Raw genomic sequence first — 15,172 nt, 5'->3', positions numbered from 1 at the left:
GGAGGGTATTCTTGTATTTTAGGAAATATATACTGAAGAATATGGAGATAATGGGACATCACGTCTGCAACCTTTTGCCAAATGATTCAGAAAAAAGTATCAACATGAAAGACAAAGAAAGAGAGAAGGGAGCAAGAAAGGGAAAAAGGGAGGAAGGGAGAGAAAAGGCAATGAGGTAAACTGTTAAGAAATGAGGAATTAAGATGAAGGATGTATGACTTTTTTGTACAACTCTGGCAACTTTTCTGTAAATTTGAAATTATTTCAAAATAAGACATTTTAAAAAGTCATGTTTGAAAAGATGGTGGGATTCACTTGGAAATTCACAAAAAAATTGACCAAAAAAACCTGTAAATCAAACAGATCTTCACTATATACAAAATATAAAGGTATCGTACTAGAAGAAAGAAAAATAAACAAGGTAATGCTGACCTGATTTCCAGGACAAGTTCTGCCACTAGTAAGTTTAAAAAAGTTGACTAAACTCTCTGAAATAAGGCATTTAATTAAATGGTTCCTTTCCAGCCTTAAAATTCTGCAATTCTCGATTATTTCCAATGCTCACCTCCTTATATTCCATACATTTTCAAAAAGATATATTTCATAAAATTATTTTTGTTAAATTCCAATACCAAAGGTCATATGGTTTTTTCAATAAACTGAATAATCAATTTTACTGAAATCATTAAGATGACTCAAAGTCTTGTAAAGTTGGCAGCAGTCACCATACTCACATAACATCCACACCTCCTGGAGTAGCAGATGATGATGTCTGATCTTTGCTGGATGAAGAATCAGTAGTACATTCTGGTTCGGATACCGAATCACTGCTGCAGGGCTCACTATTTGGAGATGCATTTCTTTGAGAGGTAGTGTCGATTACTACAGGTGTTAATTCACTCTCACTGAATGCATCACTTATGAACATGCCTTCATGGATTAAATAAGCCACCTCTGTGTCCAGTGAACTGTCTTTCGTAGGATTCTTCTGTTGTGAAACCTCCTCCAATTCTCTGGTCCTTCGGTTTTTGTCAAGAACTGAGAGAACAACACTGTGAATGATATTTAACGTTGCCTATAAGAAAACAGGATACATTTTTAAAGGACTTAAAATAACATGTACCTAAAGCTCCCAAAAGTGAATTCTGCATATGTACTTATGAACATCTTATAAATGAGTGCCAAGGTCATGCGCATCAGAATTTCTACCAATCTTTGTGGGCACCTGGGTGGCTCAGTCAGTTAAGCGTCTGCCTTTGGTTCTGGTCATGACCTCAGGGTCCTGGGATGGAGCCGCATGTTGGACTCCCTACTCAGTGGGGAGTCTGCTTCTCCCTCTCCCTCTGCTGCTCCCCTTGCTTATGCTCTCTCTCTCTCAAATAAATACATAACTCTTAAAAAGAAAAGAAAAAAAAAAAAAGGAATTTCTACCAGTCTTTTATCACACAAAGTGACTTGTGAAAAAGAACTACTCCAGAGAAATGTGTTCCCTAAAGCTTAGGAAGAGAGTTCTGTTTTTTAATTGATTTTGTAAGTAGAAATCTCTCTAAAATATATTGCATAGATATTAAGTATCTTAAATAGCTTACACTAAACAAAACATAACTTGCCTATCACATACCTGGTAAGGGGTTAAATAGCCAGAATATATAAAGAACTCCTACAACTCAACAAAAAAAATCTGATTAGAAAATGGGCAAAAAAAAATATTTCTCCAAAGAAGACATACAAATGGCCAATAAGCACATGAAAAGATGCTCGACATCACTAATCATTAGAAAAACGCAAATCAAAAATAAATGAGATACCACCTCACACCCATAAGGATGGATACTATCAAAAAAAGAAAAAATAAGTGTTTGTATATGGAGAAATTGGAACCCTTTGAGAGAGAGAGAGAGAAAGCACGTGCACATGTGCATGTGTGGGGGAAGCAGGGAGAGACGATCTCAAGCAGACTCCACGCTGAGTGTGGAGCCTGATGTGGGGCTCAATCCCATGACCCCAAGATCATGACCTGAGCCAAAACCAAGAGTCAGACACTCAACCAACTGTACCACCCAGACGCCCCAAAACAACCTTTTCTGATTACAAAAGTTATACATCTCTTTGTGGAAAATTTAGGAAAAACAAACAAAAAAAGAATAATAAATTTAAATTATAACTGCCAAAAGATAACTACCAAAAAGACAAACTATCTCTTTATTCTACAAAGATGAAGAGATAATCTTTTTTTTAACATAGCTGTGATCACACTATGTAAATTGGTCTATATTTTTCCTTTTCACTTAATGTTATAATGTATGCATTTTCCTCAACATTAAAAATCCTCAGCTGCATGATATTCCATGGTAATGAATATACCAGGCATAATTTACTTTACCATTTCTCTACTATTAGACATCTGGGTTCTTTCCAATTTGTAGTTATTTAAAAATTCTGAATTAAAAATGAACAGCTTGTAATTAAAACGATTTTTCAGTGAAATCATATCCTTACAGAATCACAAACTTTTTTCAAAGAAAAAAGTACCATATTTATAGGTTATATATTATCTTCAAGATGTTTTACAGAAGTATTAGCTTAAGGAGTCTAAATGTGAAAATGAGAAATTACAACTAGGATAAATCACTGTTTCCATATGGCACATACATCAAATAAAATTTTGGCTTAATTTAACTGATACAGAGCCTAAAAGTGAAATAGCTATAAAAAAATTTACTGGCAAAAGATATGGAAGCAACCCAAGTGTCCAACCGTAAATGAATGGGACGAAGCAGATGTGGTGTACATACACACATACAGGAATATTACTCAACCATAAGAAAGAGTGAAATCTTCCCATTTGCAACAAAACGGATGACTCTGGAGGGCATAATGCTAAGTGAAGTCAGTCAGAGACAGACAAATACCATATGATTTCACTCATATGTGGAATATAGAAAACAAAACAAAGAAAAAAGAGTCAAAAAACCAGATTCTTAAATATAGACAACTGGTGGTTGCCAGTGGGAAGGTGGGGAGGGGGATGGATGAAATAGGTGAGGGAGAGTAAGAGTACACTTATTGTGGTGAGCACCAAATAATGTATAGAATTTTGAATCATTACTATGTACACCTGAAACTAATATAACACTATATGTTAATTATACTTAAATTTTAAAAAATTACTTGCAAAAAGTTGGCCAATTCTACAATTTGCAGTGTAAGAGTTTTATACATCATGGACTTGCAATAATAGAACTGTGTGTGATGAAGTCATGGTGGGAATATAGGAAAAAGTGAAAACATGGCCTAGTTATTGAGCAATCCATGGATACAGGTTTGCTATCTATCGCTATTGATGCATGGGATCAACAAATTTTGGTAGAAGTCTAAATTAAGTACAATGAATCATGCTTTTAAAAAATTCTCCCACTCAGAAAGGTTATACACAGGACTTAGCATCACTCCAATGCTGATAAGAAAAAGTCATGTCACAGATAAGTACCAAAGTACCTCAAGACCATTTAACAGGATACTCAGGAGATGCCAGGGATGTTAACTAGCACATGTAACCCAATACTGACATCTGATAATTCAAAGAAGGTCAAATTCCACAAACAGCCTGTTACACTCAGTAATTCCTAATGACTCTCTTATTAAAACGCAGCCATGACATGTTGGTGATTCTAACCGAAATATATTAGTCAATGACACCTTTTCTTCTGAAAAATGCTGTGTGGCATTTGTTCTTTTCCTTATACTAAGTGGCATAAAACTGAGTGATCTGACTAAAGAGATAGAATAATTAAATGTAACATATAATCCTTGATTGGCTCCCAAATTAAAAAGTGAAATAAAAACCTACAATGAAGGACATTAGTAGAGCAATTTAAATACGAACTATATGTTAAAAAATACCATTATATCAACATCAAATATTTCTAAAAAATAAGTGGTTTGGAACAGATTTTTGGGTGTTTCACAATATCATACCTCTAGATAATCCAGAGAGATTAAAGAATTAAAAAATCACAAGAGGAAATATTACTATATAATATTTAATGCCAAGTAAGCATATTTTTAATATAAAACAAATCATCCAAAATTACAGAGTATCAAAGTACTCTGAAGCACTTCACATCTTATTTGAAACCAAGCCTCATTAGAAAAATTACAAAACAAAGAACTTGTGTTTTTTTCTAATTTGATTCTGTATGTGTATTATATATCTAGAAAGTAGACTTACTTTTAGGGATATTCTGGACAAACTGATAATCACATAGGCTTACCTTAACTCTTTGTAGGAAAATTGTAAACTTAGAGAAAATATCCTTTAGCAGATCAAACCACTGAGGAAAATTCAACATTCTCATCTGATCTGCAAGCCTAGGGGGGGAAAAATCAAACAAAAATAATGACTGTCTTTGGGCAGCTAGGAGTTTATTCTCAAAAGATAATTCTATACTTGAGATATAGGAATTTCTCTATTTGAGAAAATTTCATAGGAAAGAAAATTAAAAATAACTGACTCTCCATGTCCATAGGGCTTTTAACAGAATCCCAATAACTTAATTTTTCCAACTACTAGTGACTCCTGCACTTTTACAGTTGCTTTAACTAATACTGAAACAGAGTCTTCACTAAGTAATCGTGTGGAAATTAAAACTCCTCAATCCTTATTCTAGGAGTTTGGCCCAGAGAAGTTTCACAGTTATCCATATTGATATTCATATCTTGAACCAGTTAATAGAGTTTAGGTATCTATATGAAATAAAATTCATAGTTACAAAATACCACTATTCTTCTCAAAAATGAAAGAATAAGAATTTCAAGGGTGAAAACAAAAAATTATAGATAGGCATGAGGCAATTCAAAGTCATGTATTCAAATTTCTCAAAGGCAATTAGAAGTTGAGTTTTAATTATACAGCTAAATAATTTAAACTTAACACTGCTATTCCTCTGAGATGGATTATATTCAATCTCCCTCCTCCATATCTACACTGTGTCCTCTCCATCCTCTCTCTGCCCTGGGAGGCTGACCTGCAGGGATAGGCCAATGAGAAGCCATTATAAAAGACTGGAAGGAGCAAAGGTCCATCTCCCTCCCTGAGAGGTTGTCTCAGGATGATTGCCTCCTGCACTGAAAATCACTTCAACTAGTACAGGTCCCTTCCCCCACCCCTGCAAACTACTAAGTGTCTTCCTTCTGAATCCTACTAACTGTTCTCATCCCTTGTCCCTGAAAGGTCCTGAACTGTCACTTGTGATTTTCCTACACTCTGCCCATACCTTAGTAAATAATTCCTTAACCAAATCCTCCCTAGATTATTCTAATGTGTCATCTTTTCCCTGACTGATAGCCCCCAACCTAATATTTATACTTACTTCAAAACAACATCTGTGTCAATTTCTTCTATCTGTGAAACTGTATTAATCACACACTGCAAAATTTAAGAAAAAAAATCTGATTAATGACTTTAGAATTCTAAGTACTAAATGGCTCATTTGTATATTAAAAATGACCTCAGTGACTATTAGCATCATTTTACCAGACTTCTCTTGTGTCTCATACATACCTCAAGGTATATAAAAAACTGTATATCCTTACCCTATTAAATAATATTCCAGGTTATGCTTGAATGGTATTAATTAAAACGCCCTACTATTTAAAACTATTCAAAACCATACACCAAACAAACAAAACAACACCCAGAACTATAATTCTTAGGAACAAAGTATAAGCCCCATATTAAAATTCCAAAAGAAATTCATTTGGGGGGTTATGTTTTCTTGCAATATACGCAACAGTTTAAGTTTTAAAAAGTGCTCAGACTTCAGGAGAATCCTAGGAATTACAACATAGCAGTTTTTTAAAAATCTGTTTAGAAGTACTACATACAGAAAACTATACAAATTATGTTCATAGCTCAGTAATTTTTTTATAAAGGAGTACACTTGTGTAATGAGAACTCAGATCATGACATTGAACATGGCCAGTAAGCGCCTCTCGTGCTCCCCTCCTGGTCACTACTTCCTCCCAAAAGATACTACTACTTTGATTTCTAATACCACAGATTAGTTCAGTCTATGTTTGAATTCTACAAAAGTATAATCATGCAGTGTATACACCTAGTGTCTGGTTTCTTTGGCTCTACATTATGTATCTGATATTCATCCATGTAGCTTCATGTGATTTATTCTCATTACTGTGTATATTTAGTCATATAAATATACCACAACTCTATTATCTTTTCTACTGATGACAGAATTTGGGTTTTTCAAAAATAACAAAAGAATTTGGCTTTTTCCAGTTTTTTTTTTTTATTACCAATAGTGCTCCCATGAAATTCTGTGCTGTCTTTGGTGAACTTATGTATGCATTTCTGCTGGGTAAATACCTAGGAGCAGAACTGCTGAGTCATAATATATACATATGTTTAGTGCTAGCAGCTATTATGAACAATTTTTGAAAATTGTTCTAACAATTATAAAATTTAGTGTTTTAGTCAGTGTTTGAAAGAGGTGAAAAATGGGGTAATTATAATCTTTTTTTTTTTGCTTTTTTTTAAACATTAAAAACTCAGAAATGTACATTCAACCTAATGATGATGATCAATTAAGCCTAATATTTAAAATTATTCTTTTTCATATTTAGAAAAACTGGTTTTGTTAATAATATATATGAGTAAAAAGGCAAAATAAAGATGACGAAAGACTGAAAAAACACACAGATTTTAGTTTACAATTATCATTTCTGAGAGAGAAGGATAAGAGGAAATAAGCATTTACCTACTGCTGGTGAAGGTGTATTTGGTAAAATCTTTTTAGAAAGCAATTCAGTTCTGTCAAATAATTTAAAAATACTCTTCACTCTCTGACCAATAATTTCCCTTCTACAAATTAGCTATAAGAAAATAGTCTTAACTATGGAAAAACCAAACAAAACTTTATACCAAAGATATGTGTCACAGTGCTCTATAATACCAAACTGAAAACAGCCTAAATATTCAACACAGAATAAGGCATAAAATAATGTTGATGGAATTTTATACAACCATCAAAAATGATGTTTCTGAAGGGCTTATATGAGAAAATGCTTATCTTATGATTCTAAGTGAAATATATATACAATCCAAAATCATATTTACACTATGATAGCAACAATGAAAATATCAGTAACAATTTACACTTAGAAATATTCTTAAAATGATAATCTTTTGGCTGGTAAGACTATTTCTTCTTCTATTTTTCTATATTTTGAGTTTTTAAATAAATGAGAAAATGTTACTATTATAACTCCATATATTATCACTAGAATCATGTAAAAATAAACTTAATGAAAAGATTCTAGACCAAAATATATCAAATAAAAACATATAATTACCTGTTTAATGATATTCTTTGCTGTAATAATCATTTCTTCACTATAGATTTCTAAAAAATTAAGTTTTCTTTGTTTTAAAAGTCCAAATACAAGAGATACAAGTCTTTCCTATTAAAATAAAACATGGAATTTCACAATTTAAATATCAAATAATCTCACTCAGAAGTAGAAATATTCAACATCATGGGTTTTATTATTTGATCCTCAGACCTCTATCCTGCATATGGTATTTTCTAGAAGCCTTAAAAAACTGCTTTCACAGCAATCTTGTCATCAGATTACTGGAGTCACTATTCTAACATAAGTCAATCCTAATGCACTATAGTGGATCAAATTGAGCTGGCTTGGGGTAAAACAATGTAAGTACATTTTGGCCTAGCTTCAACAAGTAACTACAAAGTATCCTCAAACCCTGATGACCTATAAATACTCCAGGAGCCCTGTGCTTTTTAGTTAGTGGGTCAAGAAGCCTGAAATAATGACCTAGACTATTTGTGGGGGATTAACTACAAACACAAACAAAAATCTCTTTACTTACGCCGCTATCAGAGCTTCTGGATTCTTTACTAGTTCTTGGCAATAATCAGCATTGGAAAGTTAGTAGATAACGGAAGCCTGGATATCATGTATTTGTATATGCGTATGCCTAAACCATGTTCACAACAGGGGCTCAGTGACTGTAAATGACTGATAAGTTACTATATAATAATGATCACTTTTATTAAAGACATACTCCAACACATACATACAAATGGATATATGTGAATTCATTCCACATCTATATTTTAAACTTGGTCTATCAGTTATATAAGATCTCATTTTATTTATTTTTTATTTTATTTTATTTAAGATTTTTTTATTTATTTGACAAAGAGAGACACAGCGAGAGAGGGAACACAAGCAGGGGGAGTGGGAGAGGGAAAAGCAGGTTTCCCAATGAGCAGGGAGCCCGATGCGGGGCTCGATTCCAGGACTCTGGGATCATGACCTGAACCGAAGGCAGACGCTTAACGACTGAGCCACCCAGGCGCCCCAAGACCTCATTCTAAATCCAATTTCTAATTAAGGTATAAAATTATTCTCTAACTTCACAGGATAATGAATAATTACAGTCCTTGCTAAAGTCATGTAGTTAGTGAAGGACTTCATAGAAGTCTGACTGAGCTTGAAACTTAAGATAATTTTGCTGACTATAATCTGAGAAGAATGTGTTCTAAACTAAGACTATTAGGAGTTAACGCTAAGCTGACATCAATTTCATCCAGTTCAAAACACATACCTCTTCTAAAATTTGACAATCGTCTTCCAGTGGTCTGTTTAAGTCACTGTGAGAGTAAGTAGAAAATTCTGCAATCATCATTTTATCTATCAGTTTTTCTAATTCACAAAGTTGTGATCCCAAATGCCTACAAAGGAAGAGGAAAACGTTGACATATATTCATTAAAAACCCAATTCACTCCACAATCAAGGAAACTAGTTGGCAAAACTTTTCCAGCTGAGAGTATTTGTGCAATAATGTGACATTTGAGTAAAATGGAATCTTTTAACTTAACAAAAATAACTGTGATATTTTCATGTCATCTTCCAAATCCTTTTTTTTCTTTACATGTTGAAACTCCAAACAGTATTGTAGAGAACATGGTTCTACAAATTTCATGACTGTTTTTTTGTCTGCTTTTCACAAACTATTCAGATAGAATTCTAAGTCCTTTCCTAATTAACCATTTACTGAAGAGCAATGTCAGCAGCTCCCCAGACATTCATTTATTCCACAAATATAAGTGCCTACTATGGCCCTATCAGAGTGGATATAAATACCTGAAGGATATAAATACAGGGACAGATTGACTCAATTCAATCTCTGTTATGAAGAACAGTCTGAGTTACTATGCAATTTCCCTCAGGTCATTATACTCAAAGTCATTAGAACACAAGATTGAAAATATAAAAAATACTAAGCAACAGTCTATCCTTGGAACTTTTTCTCATAAAATATAATGTCCTTTTTAATCTACCTCTAATATTTACAGATCCTACATAGGATTGGAGTGAGAAGGACTCTAATCATATGGGCAAAGTTGTGGGGGTGGTAAAGGCAAATATTACTAACGGGATTTGGAACACTTTCCCTACAGAAAGCACGCAGTATCCAAATGACAAGAAGGATCCCATGCAGTCCCTGCTGAGGAGGGCCCTAAGGAGCACCACCTTCATATATGAAGGGATCTTTACCATACAATCTAATAGCTTCATAAAAACGATGGGTAATCTAGTTGGTCCGAAGTATTTCAAAAATTAAGTGAAATAGGCCAATGCGAAATCTGTTTATACATTATAAAAAAGTTTTTAAAGCTCTACTTTTGGTGCAATTTCAAAACATGTATATTTAAATGTCTACATTTATAGACATTTATTATTGAAAAAAGCATTTAAAAATACTTATACCCCATTTACTTGAAAAACTAATGTCAGAAACTAAATCTTTAGTAAGACCAGATACAGCACATTTTTAAAAAATAGTTTAAACCATGTGACCTTTTAGACAGATCCATTGTTCTTATATAAACAGCATATGGTGGTAAGCAGTGTAGTGATAATTTTGAAAAACATGGTAAGTGAAATAACATATAAATTCGCATTTTACAATACGAAAATTATACTTCTTACAGCTAATTAGAAGACTAATAAGATTCTCATAAAAGGCACCAACATCTCACAATAAGCTAATTTCAAACATACTCACTAGTACAAACTAAAACATTGCCATAAGGGAAACTGGCAGTGTCTAGCAAAATTACATAGGCAATTAACCTTTGACCTAGGAATCTCACTTCTCGGTATCTGTCTCAAAGATACACTCATAAAAATACAAAAAGAACATACATTCATTGCAGCACTGTTTGTAACTACAAAGGAATAGAAACCACACAAATGTTGACCAATGGGGGCCAGACACTATACACTTTTAAAAGAATTGAGGAATACCAATTAATATACTAATACTGCTACAGAGCAGTTTCTCAATCTTTTTTTTTCACTGTTGCATGTCCAAAATTCCTTTTAGACATTTTTAATCCTAATCACCTCACACATATGCTTAATATCACAGATATAGTGTATATCTGTTTATGTACCTTGGCCCTTTGGAGGGCCACAAGCCACTATAACATCCAATTTTTTTTCATCCTTCAAGAACCAATTCTTGCCCCCTTAGGGTGACAGCCCCCATTGAGAAGGCAGACTGTAGAGTAATCTCCAGGGTATACTGTAAAGGTGAAAACAGCAAGGTAAAGAAAAGTAATATAGTATACTAATAATGGTTATCTAAGATGAGGGACAGAGAGATGGCTGGGATGGATGATGGATAAACATATATTAAAATTTTTTTAAATGGTGACTTATAGAGTAGGTAGGAAGGAAGGAACCAGAGAGAAGTTAAATTTCTTCAAATATCCTTTGTTCCAGAGATTTGACTTTGGAACCACATAACTACTTAACACAGTTCTAGCACAACATTATATTTTAAAACTTGAACCCTTAAATATCAAAAGCAAATGAAGCAAATGAACTTAACTGTACATCAAGTTAGCAGCAAACGTATACAAAGAGGAATTATTTCAAGTAACTTTAAAACATAGAAATTTATCCATTTATCCCACAAGGACATAGCTTAAGGAAAACAAGAGAAAGAAATCCTCCATGTTTGTAGCACTAATACTGTTAGTTCTGAGAGCATTCTATGTATACTGTGGGATAAAGCAAATGAGTAATTATGTTAGTGTCATTAGAAGCCACAGTTTTCAGGCTGTATACATATATATATAAGATTAAAGAAGTAAAAACTTTATGGTCCTGAATTTAAATTGGAAATATCAATACGAACTCATATTTTTTTCTTTAAAACGAAAAACCTATTTTCTAGCTCTGTCCACTACAAAGGCCTGTAGATAATGAACAATCCATTAGCAAGGAACACCTCTAATACCCAGACTCTAATTTCTAAATACCATTTCCTACTAAAAGAAACTAGTGCTCCTTAGAAAAATGGTGGATTACAAGTCTGGGACAGAAAATGTATAATATGAACATCTAATCATAACACAAAATAAGAAAACTATCAAGCAAAAGCTCCTGGAATGATGTAAAATGCCACAAAAATGAACTTGAGGAGGTTCCTAAAAAAGACATAACAATCTGAACACTGACAAAAATAAAAACAGCAAAAAACTTAAATACTTCACATGTATGTAAATTCACATGTTTATAAAACTATATTTTTAAAAAATCATCAGTTACACCTTTGGAAGATGCTAGATTTTTCAATTCATTATTTTTTAAAACTGCTAAATTAAAAAAAGGAATCTAGACTTTATCCTGCCTCTCCTTATAAGAACTGTCCTTAAGTGTTACCAAGTTGTTATGGACAAATATCACTTTACAGAAATATTCCAATTCATAAATGAATATCATAATATCATAAAAAGACAACCAGATATAGGCCTCTTTTTTCTTTTTTTTTGGATTTGGAATCCAATCTTTTAAATACAAATGCCTTAGTGAAATGTTACAATATCATCTCTTTTGCTGAGATAAAATAAGGATTTGTATTTTTTTTATTAGTTTCAGAGGTAGAATTTAGTGATTCATCAGTTGCATAAAATACCCTCTGCTCATTACATCAAGTGCCTTCCTTAATGCCCATTACCCAATTAACACTGCCCCCCCACTCACCTCCCCTAGATATATGCCTCTTGGCTGAAATACACACCACTACCTATTAGGTGCTCCTGCCAAAGAGTAAACCTTTAATCAAGCCTTTAAAGTCTAACTACCAGTTTACAGAAAATATAGGCAAAAGAAAAACATGCTAAACATGGGGATGCAGTTGGCAAAATCCAGACTGTGAAAAGCTTTATAAGATAAATAACTCAGTTTCTTCAATAAATATCTTGAAAGGGAGAAAATGAGAAGAACGGGGAAGTATACATCAAAAGATGTTGATATATATTAACCAAAAAAAAAAAAAAGAGAGAGAGAGAGAACTGTATCAACCAATCACAATGTATAGATATTATTTGGATCCTGATTTCAATAAACACATAAAAAAGAAATTTCAGACAAGAAAATTTGAACAATAACTAGCTTTTTGAAAATATGAATGTTGTTTTAAAATATCTTTATCTTTCAAATATACATAATGAAATATTTGCCAATGAAGTGAAATGATATTTTGGATTTGTTTAAAAATAAACTAGGAGTAGGGGGTATAGAAAAGACAAAGTTGGCTGTGAGTTGATAACTCACAGGTAATACACAGTTTACCCAGCTTCATACAACTCTCTTCACATAATTTCCTGTTTCTGTGTATGTTTGAATTTTCAATAAGTTTTTTAAAAAGCAGCAACAGAGTAGGATATAAATCTACACATAACTTTAATGTTGCTTGGTTCTCAACTGATTATTATGAAGATCATAGACTCCTTTTCAACAGAGACTAAAGGTCAACACTCAGGTATATATCACTTTCAGGTATGAATAGTCTTCAACAAATCCCAACAAAGAATTATGGTGGGAAATCTAGATGACAGTATCTACTGATGTTTGGGCATCGGGATAATATAACTGTCATTTTGGCATAACTTAAATGTGAGGTTCTATATGACCTCAGATATTATATTAAATAACCTAGTAGCTTCATTCTATGCATTCTTAAAATAATTTTAAAGTCCAATAAATACAATAAAAAAGAACAGATACAAATCTCAATACTAACACCAAACAGTATTTATTATGTAATCATAGGTATATGATAATATAAAAAGATTTGTCTAAACAAATCCTTAAACAAAATTTCCAGAATTACAATGTTCTATAAGATTCACCTATTTATCTTTACTCTATTTTTCAATATTCTTAATGACTTTGATAATAGATGCAATAATGGCCTGCACATTAACCATATCAAAAATATTTAATAAAGGTGCTAATGGTTTAAAATTATGCATATTAATAATCACATACTGTAATTTAGAGTAATAAAAGGAATCTACTGAAACAATAAGTAACTAAAATATCACATTCTGAAAAAGTATTTAGGTTCATATGTCTAGCTAAATAAAGTGGAACAATTCTAATACTTTTTACTTTGATATGTCTCAATGTGTACATTAATTCAGACCTTCTAGTTGTATGTTCACTACAATGACCTTTGTGCTGCTTTTATCAGAGAAACTTATGTATCAGTCAACTGTACCGTAATACTAGTTTCATCAAATAGCAGCACATCTGCTTTTTGACTTCACCCCAGAGCATACAATGTGGATGTTTTCTTAATATACTGTTCTGAAGATCAAAATTATGGAAGATTATATCAGGATCAAAGAATATGTTACTTTTTTATAACTTCCAATAATAAAAATCCCTTAAATGGAATCCCAAGGTGACCTCTGATGAGTGAAACTGTAATAAGCTGAACTGATAATTAACTCTGTTTTCCATCTTTTCTGCCCCCACCCCAGAAAAAAAGAAAAAAAAAGTCTTATGACTAGAAAACAAACTAGCTTTATTAATTGTTATCAATTACTATGGTAGGTCCTAGCTCAGTGAACCTATAACTCAACTGCCAACTTATAACACAACTGCCCACAATTTAACATCCACTGCACTATAAAATCACCACTGATGTTCAGAGTGATTTTTCTGAGGTCCTATAAATCCTCAATCAAATATATTAAAAAGAATACACAGCTCTCGGGTCAGATGGAACCTGGGTTGAATCTCAACCCTACTATTTTATAACTTGCTGTATGACTTGGAACAAGTTACCTAAGACTTTCTACGCTTCAGTTTCCTCATCTATTAAAATGAGGATAAGATTACTTATAGAGGTTTTCTGGGGGGTTGGAAGGGGCCAAATAACATGTGCAACATACCTGGCACAGGACCTGGTATACAGCACTATTCAAAAATTCAAAATCTTAGGTTTTATAGTGGTGGTGGTTGTAGAATAATGGCAGTAGTGAGAAAAAAAAGTTAACAACAATGATGAAAACTGAAAGAGTTTCTACACAAACCTTTACAATAAGAAAGAGCAAATAACACCAAATCCCTGAATTTCAAAGTAACTGAAGATTTTCTATTCCAAAATCTGCAAGATATCAAGGTTCAGATATTTGTTAGGTCCACAATCAGACTTCTGTATTATACCTGCATTTGAATGTCCTTCAGCATCACAGTTAAGATAACGTGTATTGTAGGTCTCTTGTCTACTTATAAGCATTAGTGATATAAATTGTGTTTGTAGTTTATTAAAATGCTTATGCCCAACGCAGGGCTCGATCCCAGGACCCTGGAATCATAACCTGAGCTGAAGGCAGACGGTTAACCGACTGAGCCAGCAAGGTGCCCCCAATCTTTGACTTATTTCTCAGCGTTCTCCTATTCAGAGGATAAAAGCACTCTATAGAATCAGCTCCCAATATTTATCAACATTCATGATATTATATAGGGAAAGATACAACTTCTGTCATTACAGAAGTCAATTTCTCTAAAGTAGTGACAAAATTAGTATTTATTTAAAAAATATATTCCAGGGTGCCTGGGTGGCTCAGTTAAGCATCAGATTCTTGGTTTCAGCTCAGGTCATGATCTCAGGGTCCTGAGACTAAGCCCCACGTAGGGCTCTGCACTCAGTGCAGAGTCTGTTCGTCCCTCTCCCTCCCCTTCTGCCCCCATCCCAGCTCTAATAAATAAATAAAACTTAAAAAAAAACAAAACAGGGGTACCTGGGTGGTTAAGTTG

The 15,172-nt window shown here is 33.1% G+C and overlaps 1 protein-coding gene across 7 annotated transcripts in view; it reads right to left on the bottom strand.

The window, feature by feature from the left end:
• The window catches only part of VPS54 (VPS54 subunit of GARP complex), a 136,079-nt gene that overhangs the window by 79,910 nt on the left and 40,997 nt on the right, over positions 1 to 15,172 (bottom strand). For all 7 annotated transcript variants that reach the window (XR_005832955.1, XR_005832957.1, XM_040623418.1 and 4 more), the window contains exons 8-12: positions 8,651 to 8,777; positions 7,372 to 7,479; positions 5,373 to 5,428; positions 4,275 to 4,371; positions 735 to 1,075 (exon numbers count right to left, since the gene is read on the bottom strand). Coding sequence is in view for 5 of the 7 variants with exons in the window: in XM_040623418.1 (XP_040479352.1) it covers positions 735 to 1,075; positions 4,275 to 4,371; positions 5,373 to 5,428; positions 7,372 to 7,479; positions 8,651 to 8,777 (729 nt within the window). In the remaining 2 variants the exon portion in view is untranslated. The remainder of the gene's footprint in view (positions 1 to 734; positions 1,076 to 4,274; positions 4,372 to 5,372; positions 5,429 to 7,371; positions 7,480 to 8,650; positions 8,778 to 15,172) is intronic.

Source organism: Ursus maritimus, unplaced genomic scaffold, assembly GCF_017311325.1.
Source record: "Ursus maritimus isolate PB19 unplaced genomic scaffold, ASM1731132v1 scaffold_6, whole genome shotgun sequence".
In the NCBI taxonomy this organism is placed as follows: domain Eukaryota; kingdom Metazoa; phylum Chordata; class Mammalia; order Carnivora; family Ursidae; genus Ursus; species Ursus maritimus.
This window is presented reverse-complemented; position numbering and strand designations above follow the sequence as displayed.